Source organism: Anastrepha obliqua, chromosome 4, assembly GCF_027943255.1.
Source record: "Anastrepha obliqua isolate idAnaObli1 chromosome 4, idAnaObli1_1.0, whole genome shotgun sequence".
Lineage (NCBI taxonomy): Eukaryota > Metazoa > Arthropoda > Insecta > Diptera > Tephritidae > Anastrepha > Anastrepha obliqua.
Window position 1 is genome coordinate 1,765,954 of NC_072895.1, and position 20,044 is coordinate 1,785,997.

Below are 20,044 nucleotides of genomic sequence, written 5' to 3' on the forward strand. Positions count from 1 at the left end.
AAACGATTCTAATATAATTATTATATTAACTATACATTTGTACAATAGAAAAAAACGTGCGTTCATAAACGCTTTGTCCTCTTATTATTTATTACTAGCTTATACCCGTGGGTGTCACCTCACATTTCTATTAAAAAGTATGCAATGTAAATAAAACAACTTTAACTTTTTTAAGTCAGTTTAGATATTATTTAAAACGATCGGATATACGACATTTTTTCTTGTATTATTTTGAGTATAAATAAAAAGGTTTTTCGGTGCGCCAACTCTGGAGTAGGCTACATACCTATAATTGGCCATCGGTAAAACATGAGTTGGTTAGATTGACTCCTGCTACAGCTAATGATTGAAAGGTATATCCGTTTTTGAACGTAGTCCCATCGGTATCATTGGAATTCTTGGTATGAAAACTTTGTGGTTTTCAAAATTTCCTGATAAAACCATAGCTTCTATAACATTCGGTAAAAGTTTCGTGATGATTAGCCTTGTGCCATTGCATAAACGTGGAGGATCCAAATTACGCAGCATAATTATCATGGCCCCTTTTTTAACCATCAGTCGATGAGGAGGAATTCCTCATGGGTCCGCAGTTAAGAAACTCAACGGGATAATGAACAGCCTGGGATTCTTCGACGACTGTTTCAATGGAATGATAAGTTGTGACAGTTCCTGGTAGTATTTCTTGAATTTTGAATATAGATATTACAATGGAATGCATCAGCTGTTTTTTGTTTACATATTTACAGTGATGGCGATTAAACGATGATTTTATAACTTGTGGTGAACACTGTCAATATGTTCCGCTGTTAAACTTGCATTTCAATTTGATATGTGTTTTTTGCTACTTTATTAATTTGGATTATTTCATATTAAATTTCAAAATAAAACTATTTTAGCTTACATACGTAATCATATAGCTTTGAGTGTAATATTTATGTAGCTAAACCGGCATTATTATCTAGGCATGGCGTAGTTTTTGAAGCATTTTTTTAAATAAAATTGATATTTCGCTTAGATTGCTGGACTGTTTACTTACCGATAAAGCTTTACTAATAAGAGAATGCATTCAATTCAGCAATACCTCTATCGTTGATAATATAAATTCGTTTCTATATCAAATGGTCTAACCCCCATTTTTCTCTAAGCTCATATTTGTTCTAGGAGTACTAAATACTAACTTCATTAAACTTTTTACCAATTTTTGGTATTCTACCATAAATGCGTCCAGTGATATGCAGTATGAAAAATCCCATTTGTATAGGAGGTGTCACGCCCCATTTCTAGCTATCAACAGTTTTCATGCAGGTGTTAGGTATTAACCTTATATAATCTCTTACCAAATTTCAGTTGTCTAGCCCAAATACTTCCGGAAATATGGACAATGAAAAATTGCATTTACATGGGAGGTGCCAAGCCCCCTTTCTCGTTTTTCTCAGTTTTCTTGGAGGTGTTAGGGATTAGCCTCATATAACCCTTTCCCAAATTTCATTCGTCTAGCCTAAATACTTCCAGAAATATGGACTATAAAAAATTCCAGTTGTATGGGAGGTGCCACGCCCCCTCTATAGTTATACGCAGTTTTTGTGGATGTGGTAAGGATTAATGTCATATAACCCCTTACCAAATTTCAGTGGTCTAACGTAAATACTTCCAGAAATACGGACTGTTAAAAATTCCAGTTGTATGGGAGGTGCCACGCCCCCTTTTTCGTTATACGCAGTTTTTGTGAATGTGGTAAGGATTAATGTCATATAACCCCTTACCAAATTTCAGTGGTCTAACGTTAATACTTTCAGAAATACGGACTGTTAAAAACTCCATTTGTATGGGAGGTGCCACGCCCCCTATATATATCAAAATATTTTTTAGCCTATGACCACCCCGGTAAGGTATCCAGTTCGTGTTTCAAATTTGGTTACGATCGGTTTATGCGTTTAGGACGCAAGTCGATCTATAGATACATACATAATTTGAATTTTATATATATAAAATAATAATAAGATAAGATAAAATGTAATATCGAAATTCGAAAGCGTATTGCTGCCATAATATGTTGAAACCAAAATATTCCACCGAATCACTTTCTATGAAGAAAAGCCTTTCAAAGCAGTATTGACAGCTGATTGTCAATTTTGGAGGTAATCTTCTATATGTGATTAGTTTTGTGGATTTATTGCTGATTACTGCATATGTGAACGTACTTTTAAACAATATAGCATTTCGACTATTGCCCAAAATAATGCACTTTTTATCTGAGTGGCAACTAAATTATGCAGTAGTTTTACCGCAATTGCAGCTCACTTCAAGTTACAGCTGCGACAAAAGACACAAAAAAGCAACAGGGAGAAAAAGCCATCAAAACGCTTACCTGTGTCGGTGAGGCGCAGAAAATCTTTATTGTGTTATTATTACTGTTCTTGGATAGTGACGCGGTTAATTACAAATAAAGTAAATATTTCACTTTCATATAGATAAAACAAGGCAACGTGTTATGTAGTCGTGTTAGCTATGAAAATTTCTTAGCGCAGACATGGTTTAACGAAGGAATAAAGCATTTGAGTGATTTTATAATTGATTAAGCAAGCTATACAAAGTCGAAATAGATATGGAAGAAGGCACTGTACCAACTAACCAGCTGTCACGCAAGTGCTACCCATACCCACTACTTTCCAACGTGCACAGATACTTGCCACCATCGTCAAAAGCTCCCGAAGCAGACTGCAGAAGTTATACTTTTTATACAAAAGGAGATTGGCTATATTTTCATGATGGTTGTGACGGTTTCAAGGACAATGGCTGGGGATGTGCCTATCGCACGCTGCAGTCCGTCAGTTCTTGGATCGTTAACAAACGCGGTTCAAGTGATTGTGATGCAACAGTGCCATCCATTAAAGAAATACAGCAAACGATTGTGCAGATTGGTTATAGAGACAAGGAGTTTGTGGGCTCCCACGATTCTATAGGAGCAATTGAAGTATTCTACACTTTGGATACACTGTACGATGTTGTTTGCAAAATCATTCACGTTGCACAGCATGATAATTTGAAGAAATACGCCAGTATTCTGAAGAAATATTTTGAAGATTATGGTGGACTTGTTATGATGTGTGGCGATAAAAAAGATGCGTCTAAAGGCATCGCAGGCCTTCACATTAGCGGAAATCAAGTTTATTTACTAGTCATCGTGAGTATAAGAAGTTAATTTTAAATAATATATAAATATTATATTAGATGCATGCAGAGGGACGGGAGGATGATGTCGTTTTTGGTTAATTTGTATTATGCAAACAATTTGCCATCGCAACTTGTTTTTAAGATGTTTAATAACAAAAAATTAATGGCCCGCAACTAGTTAACAGGTGGTGGCGATCGCTGTATGGTTGCCACCATTCCATTTTAATTGTATAAAAACGTGAGCAGCGCAGGTCGACGCAGCAATTCATGTGTAAAAATACGTGAATAATTGTACTCTAAATGAAACTGCTATAATAATTGCTATTGCGGGCAAAGTCGAAAACGCTTTCGTCGAACTACTGTAGTTATTGCAAATTTATTTTATTATATTCAGTTGCGAGAGCTCGGTTAGCAAAAATGTACGAGTTTTTTAAATTTTAAATTACATATATCTTATACAAATACAGTGATTTTCCTTATTATTATTTTTGTTCTCTCTTTTAGGATCCCCACTTTGTCGGCGTTCCAAAATCTGTGCAAGAACTAGTTGACCACGGCTGCATACGTTGGCAGCACACTTCGGAGTTTGTTGATAGTTCCTTCTATAATATTTGTTTACCCCAACTTAAATGAAAAGATGCCAAAACATGAAAATACCTGTGCAATATATACATACATACACACGTATATTTGTATTATTGATCTATTAAGTATTACAATCTGATAACAGAGTTTTTGACTGTTGAAACATATATTTAATAAAAATCGAACGCTTTCAATAAAAATATGCTAAACATAAAATTTAAATAAAATCATGCAACAATTTACGAGTACACCTTTTTTGACTTTTGAATTTGGAAGGAACTATCAACATAATGTAATATTTGCATATTTTCATCATTTGTTTATATGTATGTATGACTTATCAGACCTCTAATTTGATTAACATTTAGCGCCTATGCATATCTGCTACCGATAACGTCTCATCCATTGATTAGAAAACAGAAAATTGTAAGAAATGCCTGCGATAAGCACTTGTAGTCGCTACACAACCCTACGGGCTTGCTGATCACACCTGATTGGGCGTCGCTGAGATAACCCGTATTCTTAAAAAAGACATGTAAAAATTTTCTAGCTATTAAAGGATTAGCTAAGTATTTATTAATCAGCTATATAGAAGACCTGGAGGGTAGATATTGCCAAAATGGATTTGCTTCAGCGCTTACTCTACACCGCACTAAGTGTTGCCTCCATTTTTTATTTGATCATCAAAACGAGTCTATCGCATTGGAAGCGGCGTGGTATATTACATGAAAAACCAAAATTTTTGGTGGGTAATTTAGGAGGCGTTGGAGGCAAGCGTCACATTAGCTCAGTTCTAGAGCAACTCTACGAAAAGTACAAAGGTCAAGCGCCCTTCATAGGCTGTTATGCTTATTTAAAACCCATGGTTTTAGTATTAGATTTGGAGTTGGCAGCAAATGTTCTTGTACAGCATACTAATTACTTCAAGGAACGTGGCGTGTTCGGTAATGCACCGCATGATCCACTTTCTGCGAATTTGCTGCAGCAAGACGGCGCGGACTGGGAACGTCTAAACAGTGTTGTTTGTCCAACTTTTGTAGAGAAAAATATTATTCAGATGCTACCCACTTTGGAGAAGGTTGCAGGCGCAATGCATCGCTCTGTGAAACAGTCGGAGCCGCATAATATAATACCCATAAATAAACTAGTGGATTGCTATAACATTGATGTCATTTCGACATTGGCTTTCGGTGTAAGCGGCGAAACATTTCTAAACTCCGATACGGAATTCCGCCGCATGGCACGTAGTTACCTGAAAGACTTCAATATATTTCGTCTATATTTCCTTATGTATTTCCCGAACGTAGCGCGTTTATTGCGCTACAAGAACTACGAGCAGGCTGCCACCGACTATTTTCTCAAGCTAGTGCGTCAGAAGCTCTTTGAACTGGAGTGGAGCCGAATAGACAACCGAAGCAGTTTTTTTCAAATGTTTGCTGAGCTAAAACGAGATCGCAACCCCAAAAGACGTTTGAGTGACGAAGAAATTGCAGCGCAGGCTTTTTCCTTTATCTTGATGGGGCTGGAGGCCTGTAACTCGGCGATGACATTTTGTTTGTACGAACTAGCACTACAGCCAGAGTTACAGCGGCGGGTACGCGAAGAAATATGCGGTGTGCTCAAAGGAAATGAGAATGGTATGGATAAGACGAAACTGGAAGAAATGAATTTGCTAAAACAATGTTTGTACGGTAAGCATATAAACACATTTTCTTTCCTAAAATATCATACAATATTTTTATTAATTGGAACTCGGTCGGCAACTCGTAAATATTTGGGTGCCTAGCACCAAATGAACAGAACAATTAAATATTTGGAAAAAAGCGTGTTTTATGTACCTATAACTCAACCACTTTTGAGCGCGGTCTAGAGTGGAGTCACTATATACCGTTTTGCTTTGAACTTACAATAACTGTTTAAGTTAACATAATCCCGTTATGCCAAAATATTTAAAAAAAAATATTTGAGTTCCTCCGTAAAGTGAATTTGAAAGATTTTTGCACCTTCAGAAACAGTATCTTACAAATTTTTACTGTAAACATCCGGCACTTATAATATCTGCATTTCAATAGCTTTTCACTATTTTCATCAAACCGTCCTTTTCATTTCAGAAACTCTGCGGAAGCACACTCCCTACGCCTTTTTGCTACGAAATACCAACAAAGATTACGAAGTGCCGAACTCTATTTTCATGCTGCGAACAGATAATCATCTAGTCATCCCTATAGCTGCAATTCATCGTGATCCTGAGCTTTACCCCGAACCGAACAAATTCGATCCAGAACGCTTTAGTAAAGAAAATGTACAGCGACGTCACCCAATGGCTTTTCTACCATTCGGAGTAGGCAGGCGATATTGTCTGGCGCAAAAATTCGCCGAAATGCAAATGCTGGTTGGTCTCGCGACATTGCTGCGCCATTACAGTTTCAGTCCATGTCGAGAAACGCCCATTCCATTGGTGTACGATAACACACGCTTGGTACTTGCTCCAAAGGGAGAACTTAGGTTGGCAGTTCAACGTGTATAAATGTATGCCGCAAGTGCGACTTGAACAAAAATACTTTAGACACTATTATTAGATAACTATCATTTGCGTACAAAATTACAAAACTTTTATCTAATTCTAAAATTTACTTCTAAAATTTACTTTTGCTGTATAACATTTCCGTTTTATTGATTTTAAGAAAAGGTTTTGCTCTACGATTTTTGTATATGAGCGTACAAAATGTTTCGAGAGATTTAACTACGATTAATTCATAGTGGGATTTTTAGTGCACAAAAACTTTTGGATTAAATTGGCTATTATATTTTTTAGGCTGCTACAAATGTATGCATTATTGCATATACATACATGTAAGAATATGTACGTATATATCCATACTTTCGTAGAAATGTTTGCTGCTTGTGATGTGTATAAAATCTATTTTTTAAGCTATTTTTAATAGATGCCAACTTTTTTGTTGCTTGCAAAAAATGGGGAAGTGAAATGGAAGATATGAATAAAAACTCATGTCCGTTTTGGAATATATATGTTATATAATAAAATAGAAATATTGACTTAATTTGTTCCCTATCGACATAAAAAATGTGTTTTTAAATCATTTAATTTTGATGGGTGGAAGTTCCCAAATAAAAAATAAATATAAATTCTCACTTGATAATTTCGCGATTTCTAATTTGAAACAGCACTATTCATAAAATTTTAATTTAATTTCTATATTAGCTCCTTCGAGATGTAGGGATAGAGTAAATTAAAAAAATTTTACTTTAACAATCATTTCACGCATGGCTAGGGTGGTTGTTATAAAGACACACATAGACCTTTCGCAGGTCCATTATGACCTTTCACGCATACACGCAGTTTAAATTTAAGCTGTCTCCGGAGGAGTTTTAATACAGTTTCTCAGATTTCTGGGTACAAATTTAATCGCTTACACAGTGCTTACAATTTCGTATAAAGCAAAATTCTATGCTAGAATTTCACATCCTGTTTCCCTAGTAATATTCCAATATGACAACCAATTGCGCTCTTAAATGGCAGCTAACGGGTTTTCTATAACGTTTAGTTTTAGTAAAGGTATACCTTCACTCTCCTTTATCTTTGATATCGTCTGCTTTATCGATATGACTGTCCTCTTCTCCTAGAACATTTATTTTTACATTCCATAAAAAACATGCTAAGTTATAATTTATTCTTTCTGGATCTAGTTTTAACGGTTTATGCCTTGTTGTTGTTGTTGTAGCAGCATAAACATTCCCCATACTTACATACGGGGAATGCTGCTGGAGTGACAGTCCTTGGCCGGGTTGTTTCGGTAACGTAGAACCGACTGTCGTGGACGGTTTATGCCTTTTATGCTCTGATTCATAGAACATTGAAAGAATTTAATACAAATTTCAAACGTTTCGGCTTTTGAATTTTCATCTTGTAAACAAACTTTCAAATTGTCAATGGACGAATACATATGCAGATAAGCATGACTTATTATCATTAAGTATTTTTGTTGTAGTCTGTATCATGATTCAATTATAGAAGGTTAGGTAAGTAAACAGCTTTCTCGCTCCCTCTTGACATATCGGCTCCCTTATTTGAAAACGTGTTGCTTCTTTACAAAAAAAAGTACCTATTTCACAAAAAAATTTTTGAATTGTAGTAAAAACTAAACTTTTGGTGCAAATTATTTGGTCGGCAACACTGTTTCCATTTTTGACACGTTGCTTTATTCATATTCGTTAAAAACCGTTTATTTCATTGGAAAAATTCAAGTAAGTAAATTCGTAAATCGTAAATAAATTGGTTTTAAAAGCTTTTATTTGCAGGTGTTCATGTATGTGCAAGTGCAGTATTTGAAAATAGTCATTATAGAATTCCAGCATCGTTTTCCTGTAAATATACGTAAGTTATAATATGGTATTTGTAAGTTATCTATTTCTAATCCTTCTGATTTGTAGATTTTTGATTTCTGAGGAAATTCAGCATTTCTGCACCTGCAGCCCCGTGCCTAATATTCGTACGCGTTTTATATCGTTAAATACTCGTAAGTAATAATATTGTATTAGTAAATTATCTATTTCTAATACTTTTGATTTGCAGATTTTTGATTTCTGAGCAAATTCAGCATTTCTGCACCTGCAGCCCCGTGCCTAATATTCGTACGCGTTTTATATCGTTAAATACTCGTAAGTTATAATATTGTATTAGTAAATTATCTATTTCTAATACTTTTGATTTGCAGATTTTTGATTTCTGAGCAAATTCAGCATTCCTGCACCTGCAGCCCCGTGCCTAATATTCGTACGCGTTTTATATCGTTAAATACTCGTAAGTTATAATATTGTATTTTCAAGTTATCTATTTCTAATATTTTTTGGAGAACAATTATAAAGGGTTTTCCAATAGGAGGTGTTATTTTGATATTCAAAGAAAAATGCTATTTTTAATGTAAATGATCGGATGTTTATTTCAGTTTAAAGAGGAAAACCCTTTATTATATGTATTTTTTTGTTAATAATTCGCGCAAGAACACATTCAATAAAAAATATTTAAATAAGATTATGAATTAATTAATTAATTAATATTAATATTTAAATAAGATTATGCATTAATTAATTAATTAATATTAATATTTAAATAAGATTATGCATAAATAAATTAATTAATATTAATATTTAAATAAGATTATGCATAAATTAATTAATTAATATTAATATTTAAATAAGATTATGCATTAAGATTGTGTAGTCAGTATAGAAAGACTAATAAAACATGAAATGAAATAGTATAGATGACTTCTGTGCGTCGTTTTCTTTTTAATAAAGCTACACAAAAGCTTATTTTGTTTACTAGCATTGCCATATGTATGTGGTTCTTCGGACAATTTCATGGATGACATTGAGCGTGCTGTGGTGATGGTGACGATCGTTATGTGTCTGGTGCTGGTGCCTCTGAAGTCGACTTGGTTTCGGAACTCGCTGGCTCCGCCGATACCGTACCGGATCTAGAACAGTACGCTGTACGTAGATCTGCGATCAAATCTTCGCACTTTCCGTCTACAAGGGACGTAAGTCGTAGTTTTATATGTATTTGAAGTTAACAATTTTTAAGACTTCTGGATTACAGGTCTTCGGTTTCTGCGCAAGTTCAACGTCCCTATATCTGCTCGAATCAGAGCAGCGTTCCAACACCCATACGAGCCACTTTCCGCAATTTTTCTCATTGCATTTGATTTACGTAAATTTATGAATTGTATTAGCAATATATGAAATATTTGTTTTAGACCATATGCATACATTTTCCCAACACTTACTAATATTAGGGTCAAGTGTATTAAGGTAAACGAACTTTAAACTATAAACTGCTAAACTTGTAATAAAAATTATACTAATGTTTATTTTAAAACTGCGAACTAACTTAAAACACATACTTCAGGAACAAACCATAGTTCTGCGTGCTCTTGTGTTGGTAGATAAACATAGAAAATATTCTAAATAAATATTACATTTGTTTAAAGAAAAAACTATAATTTTTCTGTCGTTTTGTTTTAATGTAGATTAAATAACCAATATACTTGTTCTTCTCTTATTACAGGACTAATTAGTTACTTTACGTACTTTTTTACTACCTTTAGGCAAGAAGGGGAAAACATTTTTCCCTTTTCCCATCCTTCGTAAATGCAGCCCTAAAATAAGGGAGTGTCAAAGCGCCCTTGTCACTACTTACCTAACCTTCTATAATTGAATCATGGTCTGTATCAGATGTTTCTAGATTTACTAAGAATAAATAAATAATTCCTCGTATTGGTTGCAGCCATTTTCGATTTTATATACTTCCTCTTGAATGTGTTTCTCTCTTCTCATATATCCATTTATCGCAGCGAAACCATTAAAGTCAATTTATAAAAGAAGCTCTGAAAGATAGAAAGATTTGAAATCGCAGCGATTTGCAAAATATTTTTGAATGTTTTTATTGAAAGTAATGAATGTCTTATTCAACGGTTTAGTGCTGGATGATTGCCTTTTTGCTAAGAAAAATTAAATAGGTGTGGTAAATTCCACTGATTTGCAGAACATGCTAAATATTTAAAAAAAGTTTTACAAAATTCCCGCCAATAGCTGATTTAAAAAACGCCGCGTTGTTGTGATTTAGACTTTAGCTCAATACCGCCAAGTTTAGCTGTCATATGCACCAAAATATTAGCTGTCGAAAATTGCTTGAAAGTCAATTAATTAGTTGCGGGCTAGAAGAATAATTAAATTGTTGCACTTCGTTCAATAATGTGTGTGACTAATTAATTAAAACACATTTTTTTGCCAAAATTTGTTTTTATTCATCAACATAGTCCCCTTTTAGGGAGATACAATCATTCCAACGCTTTGCAATCTTTCGATACCGCCTTTGTAAAACGATTTTTCTTTGCCTTCAAAATAGGCCTCAGTTTTGGCGATTACTTCATCATTTGAGCCAAATCTCTTACCACGGAGCATCTTTTTGAGGTCTGCGAAGAGCCAGTAGTCGCTGGCGGCCAAATCTGGAGAATACGGTGGATGGGGAAGCAATTCGAAGCCCAATTCGTTCAATTTTGCCATCGTTTTCATTGATTTGTGACATGGTGCATTGTCTTGGTGGAACAACACTTTTTTCTTCGCCATATGAGACCGCTCCAATAACGCTAGTCGTTGTTGATGGTCCGCCCCTTCTGGAGATAGTCGATGAATATTATTCCATGCGCATCCCAAAATACAGACGCCATAATCTTGCCAGCCGACTGCTGCGTCTTTGGTCGCTTTTGGCGGCTTTCACCGGCTGCATGCCACTCAGCAGACTGCCGATTTGACTCTGGAGTGAAATGGTGGATTCATGTTTCATCCATTGTGATGTACCGACGCAAAAACTCCGACTTTTGCGCGTAAACATGTCCAAAACGCTCTTTGAATCATCGATTCGTTGTTGTTTTTGCTCCGGTGTGAGCAAACGCGACACCCATTTGGAAAACACCTTTTTCATACCCAAATGTTCGTGTATTATGGTTTGTGCACTGCCTGCTGATATCTTTAGAATGTCAGCAATCTCCCTCACTTTCACTTCACGGTCGGACATCATGATTTTCAGTGTTTTTTCAACGTTTTCCAGAATAACAGCGTCATTTGGCCTTCCAGTAGATGGAATGTCATCGGTGTCTGTACGCCAACGTTTGAATTCGGCATACCAATAACAAATGCTTCTTTTTGATGGAGCAGAGTCCGAATAATGTTTTTCAAGCCATTCCTGGCATTGAACAGTATTTTTTTCATTAAAAAACAATGATAAATCAGCACACGGAATTGCTTTGAATTCATTTTTTTTTTTTAACTCAAAAGTAGCGTCACTCAAAGCACTGTAACTTGTAAAAAAATGGTCGGATTAACATTTGATTTTGACAGTAAGCCTAAAAAGGTTGCCAACTTTCGAAAAAAATATTGATTTAGTCCTAGTGCCGCCATCTATGTGTCAGTCACACACATTATTGAACGAAGTACTTAAAATTGCTCAGAGGCACTTTTAGGATTTTTATATTTTCAAATATATTTGATTTGGCGGCATAATTTTCTCACGGCTTCACTTAAAATTTTTTATTAGGAATCTAAAATCTAGACCCATCTACTTTTTCTATGTTAAGTTGAGTATTGGGTAACGAGAAAAACATGTTACTGGCATGGTAGGTTGGCCTAAATTAAGTAAATTATAATTAATTAAGTTAAGTTAATACCTTGAAGTGTTCATCTACTTAAGTTGTACCGAATAATGCAACACTGTAGGGCGCTCATGGTTATTTTGGGACACGGCGAATTCACTAGATGGTGCCACTAGATCAACAAAAACATCCACAGCTACTGTATTTTTGCAAATTGGTATCTTGATTGTCAACATTTCAATCAGAATTTGCACATACAAGCAAAGCTATAACATATGAATATGTAATTTTGACCTTGAAAATATCAAACCGCAATCAAAGCACACAAATCTGTTGCTCTAGTAGTAGCACCTTGTATGAATTCGCCTTGGTTTGGCATTTGTGTTTTCAATTTTGTAGCCGCTTGTTATTCGTAAAATGGCATTTGTTCGTGCTCATTGTGTTCGCGGTTCCGTTATCCGTTGATTTTTTTTCTATACGTTACGAATGGCAGACAAAGTGAAATAAAGAGGGAAAAGTGTTTTATCCTATTGGAAATAGAAAATTGGGTGTAATAGGTGTCAATATAGCAGTAAGTTAACTCTGGGCTTAAATATGCCGAATTCTTAGTACATGAGTTAAGAAAAGCTTAGGCAAATATTTGAAGCGCATAGTTATGCCGCAACGAAAAGGATAAAAGAAATATTTATGTTAAAAAAGGTATCGCGTCTACATGCAATAAAAGTTTACAAATTGTGCAAATTCAGCTTTTGGTGAGACAAACGAAAATTTGAGAAAATTGTGAAGACGTTTAAAGTGTAGTGCATTGATAGTGAGTGAAGAAATAAAAAAAGTATTGGTGGAATTGTGAGCGGGACTGGCTATGTTAAGACCAGTTCAATCAAATGTATTACTATCCTAATTGAAAATCAGACCCTTGGAGGCACTTACACCCTTTCGCTCAGATCGACGAGATTTTTTCGGCATTTTTGTATCACAAGTGCGTATTGTGTGTTTCGAAGGATACGATACAATACATACAACAATACATAACAACGGAATCGCCAAAACAAGCAAAACGAATGGGAGCAAACAGGACGAGACAACAAAATATACAGCATTGCCAGGTATAACAATAAGAATGATTTGATTGCAGCAGTTGTAATTTTATAAACACTGATAAAAACTACATATATTATTTAACGGAATATGGGTACTTTTGATCCAGCTCACTTTTGCGTGCAAGTCTTGGACATCGCCATATTAATTTTATATATTACTTGTTTATGCCGAAATTCGTTTGGCACGACGTATTTGCTGTTTTCGCCTAATTTAATGTTTTTATCCATTTCTTAATTGTTGTAACTTGCATCGAAACCGTGTTGTATTTTCCATCTTATTTTTTTACCCATACCCACACATGCTACATTTGTGGTTGAATTTCAGTTTTTTTTTTATAATGTGAACTTTGGCTATGCAACAAGCATTGAGTATTTTTACAATAGTAAAATACTAAGGTCTGATCATTCAAGACTCTTAAATACTCGAAATATAGAAAATATGGAAAGTTTACGAAAAGGAAAATTTGCTTTTATAAATCCACTGTGAGTTTTTCCATGTTAATCCGAATAAGAACTCCTTTCAGCCCTAAGTTAGCGTGAAGGATGTGCTTTTTCCTAAATATTCATATTTCTGAATTATATGGCATCCCTGTGGCGAAGTTACACCCCCATTTTGGGGACTGTCTGCGTGCGTTCCTACCTGTTTTATTGTGTGCAACTTCACAATACCACCGTTTGTCGTACCATTTAATTGCACTTTTCGATTTGTGTTTGCGCAAGTGCACTTGAAATATCTACTTGTCTGTATGTGTACTACAATATACCCCTATGCACCCACTCTCATATGTATCGTCATATATTTGCTTTGCTCACTGCATTAGAATGGACTCTGCCGGTATTGCGTAGTGGAACCACTATTATCCGCTTCCCATGAGCGTTGTTTATCTAGCAAGCTTATATTTTAAAATTTTTAAATAAATGTGTACTAAATACAAATTTATTATCCTCTGCCTTCTTCAAAAGACACATTTCATTTTTAATACTGCAGTAAAACTTGCATTTGTTTTGCGTTAAATATTTACTAGGTTTTTAGAGCGGTACTTGTAGCAACTTGTATTTAATACGCCCAAAACATTCTAAACCGATTCTCAGAATTCAAAAATAAATTGTATGCTATCTTCTTGTCACTAAGCACTAAGAGTTCGTTGACTGGTGCGTTTATATTTCGCTTGATTTCATTCCTTTTGCGTGCTCGTTTGCATGTCTCTATCTACACTAAAAGAGCTAATTCAGCTAAAGAGTATTGTTATCAAAATATTACACTCCTGCGGGCAATACCTACATGTGCCCCTGCAGCTTGTATATTTATAACGTAGAACATTTCACTTTCCACGAGGGTGTTTTCCCTCTAGGCAATGGGTATGTTGTTTTTGTTGCATTGTACCAACTGCCTGTTACTGCATTCGCCCTTTATGCTTATATTCCGTTTCCTGACATCTGTTTTATGATTATTTAACCACTAGCAATCGATAGCACCCACGTGCCAAACTTAAAATTTCTTTTAACCCTGCCGCGCTGACGTTTCTTGTTTTCTACTAATTAGCTCGCGTTCTCATCGATGTCTTCTAGGACTTGTAATTTATCGACCAGCTAGTACGCCAGTGTCTCGCCTAATGCCACTTTATTTTTAACTTCAAAATGCAAAATAATAGAAAACCAATACATATGAAGCGGGTTGTTTTTTTGCGTGCGGACCTGTTCGCCTGCCAATGGATCGTACAATCGCCCAAGCTGCTAAGCGCTTGAGTTCAAATTTATTTACATTTTTATTCGTTTTGCTTCAGTTTCTTCTTATCTCCACATTGGGTTGTTCTCTATTTATTTTTATTTGTATTTTTATGTGGTTTGTGAGTAGGCCACTTTGACTTGACAAGTGTGGGTCGATTTGCGAGCGATGCATACATACTTATATGAATACCTGCAACATGGCTACATACATATATGTGTTGGCATGAATGTTTGCCCATATGTTTGAAAGCCAAAATGTTGTAGAATAAATATGTAGTACTATTGCGTTTTTTCTATTTTAAGGATTGCGATAGTTTGTTTTAAAAAATACTTACGTCTACGTATTTGCGTGTTCGCGTTGCGAATTCCTTATAAAGGCGATGGTAAAAATAAATAAATAAATAGAGAAACTACGCTAAAATTTAACTGAAAAATAGAGGAAACTTTGACATGAAAAAAACCGATTTTGGTGGTAAGTTGGAGTCGTCTCCTCTCCAAATACATCCACCTTTAGCTGCCGCACAACAACATTTGCCTCTTAAGATAAACTGCAAACTAATCTCAATTGTTTTACTTTCACAAACACTTTATATTATTTAAAAATGTCAGCATGTCTTTACTTTAATTAAAAAAAAAACTTTTTAAAATACGATTATAAAATAACTTTAATTTGCCTTGCGCTAAGTAGAAAAATTTGTTCGGAATTGATAGCGATCGAACGCTTGGTCATTAGTAGCAAAGCCTTTGATTTTTGCTTGAATTATTTCCTCAAACTATATGCCAAGTCTCCCTTAAAAAGAAGTTCGTTTTTGTAACAGAATGAGGTGACAGTCTTTGGTTAGATGTAAACCGGGGTCGTTGAGGTAACGTAGTTTTCTGCTTTCCCAGTGTCTTTTGTTACTTATTATCCTAGCTTATTTTTGTAATATTTTTGTAGCGTCTAGTGCGAATGCTTTGAGATGGTCTATTTGTTTGGTTTTCGAAGACCCAGATTCTTATCTCCTTATGTAGAAAAGTAGATTGGGCTTGAGATTATAAAAACGGGTAAAATTAAAAGACGTATTGCCACGTTTGCTTCAAATCAATGTGCTTCTTTTTCGTTTTTTTTTCTTGTTTCACAAGATGGTACTCTATGATGGTATTCTATGCCGTAAGGCCTAAACAAAAATCATTAAATGTTAGTTTACATTTAAATCTAATTTATAATAATTAGCTTAACTATTTGAGTTCCATGAGTATTGAAAACACACCGTCATAAAATGGTCAAACAACACAACAACTCTACTGAATACGAAAAGGTGCGAAAGGCTTTTTTTGTGTCAAAAACTGCCAACACCAATAAAAAAATTTATTTTGTAATGCATTATTTCATTATTATAGTATTATTTCACATATTGTAAAATATACTTTTTATACTTTTACATTGAGAGAGCCGTGTGTTGTTATTGCTTCAGTAAATCTGAGCGCGATAACTCGCGGTTAGCTGTTCACAATATTCGAAATGTTGCGGGTTTTCTCGACATAAAATCTCAACAAACTCAAACGATTCATGAAAATCCATATTCCTACAGCTAAATACAAGTACACACTCTTACAGTATTTCTAATTTCATGGGTCCTCCACCATGTCAATATGTTGAATTCTGCATTAGAGCTGCTCTACTCAGTTTTTCTGGCCCTTGATTTTATTCTGCCCCCTTTGAATTAAGCTGAATCCCAGAGTGCTTTGTTGACTATTTTGAAGAACTTACAAATTGTGTGTCAATAATTATTTGCAACATCTTGAAATATTTTTTCTGCGTATAATTACTTTTCTTATTGTCATGCTAAGAAATGAAAGTAGCAATGACTTGTTGTAATCTCAAGAGTTTGTCAATTTATTGCAACTACATATTTCTATTTGTGGCGTGTGTCTTGATGTTGTTCCACAAATGGACGCAAACTCCGAGCGGCAGGTATTTTTTATAAGACGCTTTTTCACGGCAGAAATACGCTCGTAGGCTTACCATTGCGTCTACTGATGAAGATTAATGGACACCAAAGCCATATCTGCAAACATATCCTTAAATCTCTTGAAGTCACCTATCTAAATCGGTTTTTTGTTGTCTCTAAACATAGAGCTGGGTGGCCATACTTTTAAAGCAAATTTTTGAAATATTTTATTAACTTCTCAACTTTGTTCAATAAACACCATAATACGAGAGTCGTTTGTCCAAAGTCCGTGCAAAAATAACAACTACTTAATTGTTTGGAGTAAACCTTTTTTATTTTTCGACATAGTCTCTTTTTAGGCTTATCCACTTCGTCCAACGCTGTTCTAGTTATCCAGGTCTGAAATATAGCCATTCGTATCTGGAATCACCTCCTCATTTGAATAAAATATTTTTCTCGCCGGCCATTTCTTCAAATTCGGGAACAAATAGTGGTCCGAGAGATCTGTGGGAGCCAAGTCTGGAGAATGGGACAGCTGTGAAACGAATTGAACCCTCTTTGCACTATTTTTGCGACCACATCTGCTGAGGTGTGAGCTCGTATGTTGTCGTGATGGAAAAGGAAAGTCACTCGAGTTCCTCGCTTCAAATAAATGTCAAACGCAAAGAAATATACCGATCTGGCTGGTATGTTATCTTCCACGAGCTGCTACTAACTAAACATACCCTCGGCTGGCTTTGCACGGACTTTTCTAACGACCCTCGAAGATATTTTTTTATGAAGAAACCCAAATTTCGCCACTAATTTTTTAGTTTCATTTAAATGCTTAAACGCGTTCAAGGGAGATTGATTAAAAGATTTTTCAAATTGCGCCCAGTCTGTTGAATTTAGCGACTCTGCATGATAAATAAATCTTACTACGGCGCTCAAGTTTAGTGCCAAGTTTACGCTCATATGAATCTAACTGTATAACAAGAATATAATCAAAAGGCTGGTAGCCTTTTTTACCGCATGCTCGAGTCAAATGTGGTGTGTGCCGCATAATAATCGATGCTAAAAGTAAAATTAATTTCTGAAAAAGCGAGGGAATAAAAACACAAATAAATAAAAAAATATAAATAGATAAAAATTGAAAATACGAAAAAAAACTTGAAAGCGAATATCTAAACTGGAAACCATAAGCAGTGACCCTCAAGGGGGCGAATTCGGGGGCGAAAAAGAATAAAATTAAAATTTCGTTGTAATCATTCGTTTAAGTTTGTGTGTGAGTTTGGCTGTTAAATCTCTAATTTATTTTGTGCAACAATATTTTATGAGAATGAAATCATTTTTAAGTGGGAGAGAAATGTTGTTCAAACTGCTGCAGCGCTGCTGATGGCGCGGTTGGCAGCGGCTGCGGCAGAGGCACTCACAGCAATCCAAGAAATCGGTGCACCAATCATTGTTAATACTCATAAAAGAAATATATGCATATTCATATATACATACATACATACGTACTTGTCCATGTGTGTATCGTTATTAAATTCACCGCTAAGTAATATAAAACAGACTTGGAAAACTGCTGCCTATGCTGCCAGTGGTGGGACGCGAAAGCGCTAGTATGTTGTTGGTCGCGGTTCGGACCGGTGCCAGTGTGCTACAGTTGGGACGCGAGTTCGTTTTCAATACGAAAACAAATTCAAATGCAGCAAAAATACACGTAAACGGCTGCGCGCGTCATTACAATCGCTCTGAACTATGAAATACAGCAGATCAGCGCACGCAGCTGTGCATACCGCACAGTTGTTTTGCCTACGCTTACCAACGGCAGCGCCAGCAAATAATGCAAAGTGTCTCGTCGCAACACCCTTCCCTCCTTGTTTTGCTTATATTTTGTGTTATTTCTATTTGTGAGTTTTTTGATATGCGTGGGCGGATGTGCGATTTGTTTTTGGACTTTATTTAAAGCTGCTTATTCTTGCGTTTGGTTCTTTCAGAGTACCCACCCCTATGCTTCGGCCCATTTCTGTATATTTAACGACGCAACACCTTCCGCTGAAGCCAAGCAGCCCATTTCGGATATTTTCTATTGGCGAATTCTGAAAGACGGCAGAGGTGATGCAAACTTGTGAACTGTTTATAATTTTCTCCCTCCAAATTATTTTTTGTTTATAATAAATAATCTGGCAGGTGTGAAAATTTTATAAACAATGTCGAAATACGGACTACGTAAAATGGTTTTGCAATTTCTTGTTTACTTTAATAATGCAGAGTAAGTACTACATCTTCTTTATTTGATTTTAATTGAAGTAGAGACAAGAGTTTTGTTGTAAATTTCCTAAAGTGTTACCCGCTTCTATTTTAATATTTCTTCATAAAAATTAAACTAAAAGAATTAAAAATCTATTTTGGAAGAAAAGATGGATGAACTCCCTAAAATATGACATTAAAATACTGCGTTTTATAAGGAACAAATAAAATAAAATGGCGAGGTCCGTCAATCAGTTTCTACAAATTAAAATATGGAACCCTCCATGCGTCTAAATAACTTCTTATTTTTCAAAATATATCTCTTTTAACTCAATTCTCTTCGTCGAATATTTTTCCAGTTTTTGATGACGTCAATATAAAACAATTTCTAGAGACCTCAAAATTCATATATTCGACCCAAATTTCTTATCATCCTTTCTTCATGTTTGAAAATCATGAAAATTTGCTTGACAAAAGGACCACAGACTTGTATAATCTGGTGCCTTCTTGTAATGGGAAAGAACTTTTTCTTTGTCAAATGCCATCGGTGTCAAATTTATCCGGTGTGATCGGTTTGGAATTTTCAAGTTAATCGATGTCGATGGCGGATCTCCCAAAATGTTGTTGTAACAGCATAAACATTCCCCGTACATGTATGGAGTGGGTGTGCTTGGCCGGATAGAAATCCGGGTAGTTCCGGTTACTTAGAACGGACTGTCGAGGCCACCTTGTCATTCTTCGGCTTCGATTCTTCATGCGAAGTCCACAGTCTCGCTCGTTCCTTGGTCTGCGGTGAACTGTGATGAATTCATGTTTTATATTTTGAAGTCGTAGTATTGCATTTGTTGTTAAAGATGAGCAAAGATGGCACCTATTTTTCATACACTTTCTATGTCCTAATGATTATGCTAATCTGAAATCACTGATCCAAGTAGTCTCTTCAAGTGCGGACATCTTCCGTTCCCTATATCAAACTATGGATTTCATCGACTGGTTCAGAGGGATCATCGTCTCACTATCGAAGGTGAAGAACGCCCATACCACTTCTCAATATTTTGGTTTTGGACAGGAGGTGAGGCAACCTTGCCGCGAAAATCCTGTGTAAACGGAATGCAGATGTGTA

At 35.4% G+C, this 20,044-nt stretch overlaps 3 protein-coding genes across 10 annotated transcripts in view; all 3 read left to right on the forward strand.

The window, feature by feature from the left end:
- Positions 1–2,272: 2,272 nt before the first annotated feature.
- On the forward strand, positions 2,273–6,295 carry LOC129244556 (probable cytochrome P450 6u1). The gene is made up of 3 exons (XM_054882250.1): positions 2,273–2,448; positions 4,128–5,450; positions 5,871–6,295. The coding sequence occupies exons 2-3, from the start codon at positions 4,379–4,381 to the stop codon at positions 6,284–6,286; spliced, it is 1,488 nt and encodes a 495-aa protein (XP_054738225.1). The 5' UTR covers positions 2,273–2,448; positions 4,128–4,378; the 3' UTR covers positions 6,287–6,295.
- Positions 2,447–4,051, forward strand: LOC129244557 (probable Ufm1-specific protease 1). Its single transcript, XM_054882251.1, has 2 exons — positions 2,447–3,184; positions 3,679–4,051. The coding sequence occupies exons 1-2, from the start codon at positions 2,606–2,608 to the stop codon at positions 3,805–3,807; spliced, it is 708 nt and encodes a 235-aa protein (XP_054738226.1). The 5' UTR covers positions 2,447–2,605; the 3' UTR covers positions 3,808–4,051.
- A 6,034-nt stretch (positions 6,296–12,329) lies between the features above and the next one.
- Positions 12,330–20,044, forward strand: part of LOC129245976 (mucin-2) — a 156,725-nt gene continuing 149,010 nt past the window's right edge. For 5 of the 8 annotated variants that reach the window (XM_054884440.1, XM_054884439.1, XM_054884441.1 and 2 more), the window contains exon 1: positions 12,330–13,036. The gene's annotated coding sequence lies outside the window, so the exon portion shown is untranslated. The remainder of the gene's footprint in view (positions 13,037–20,044) is intronic. The other 3 variants (XM_054884444.1, XM_054884446.1, XM_054884443.1) reach the window with 1 other exon arrangement.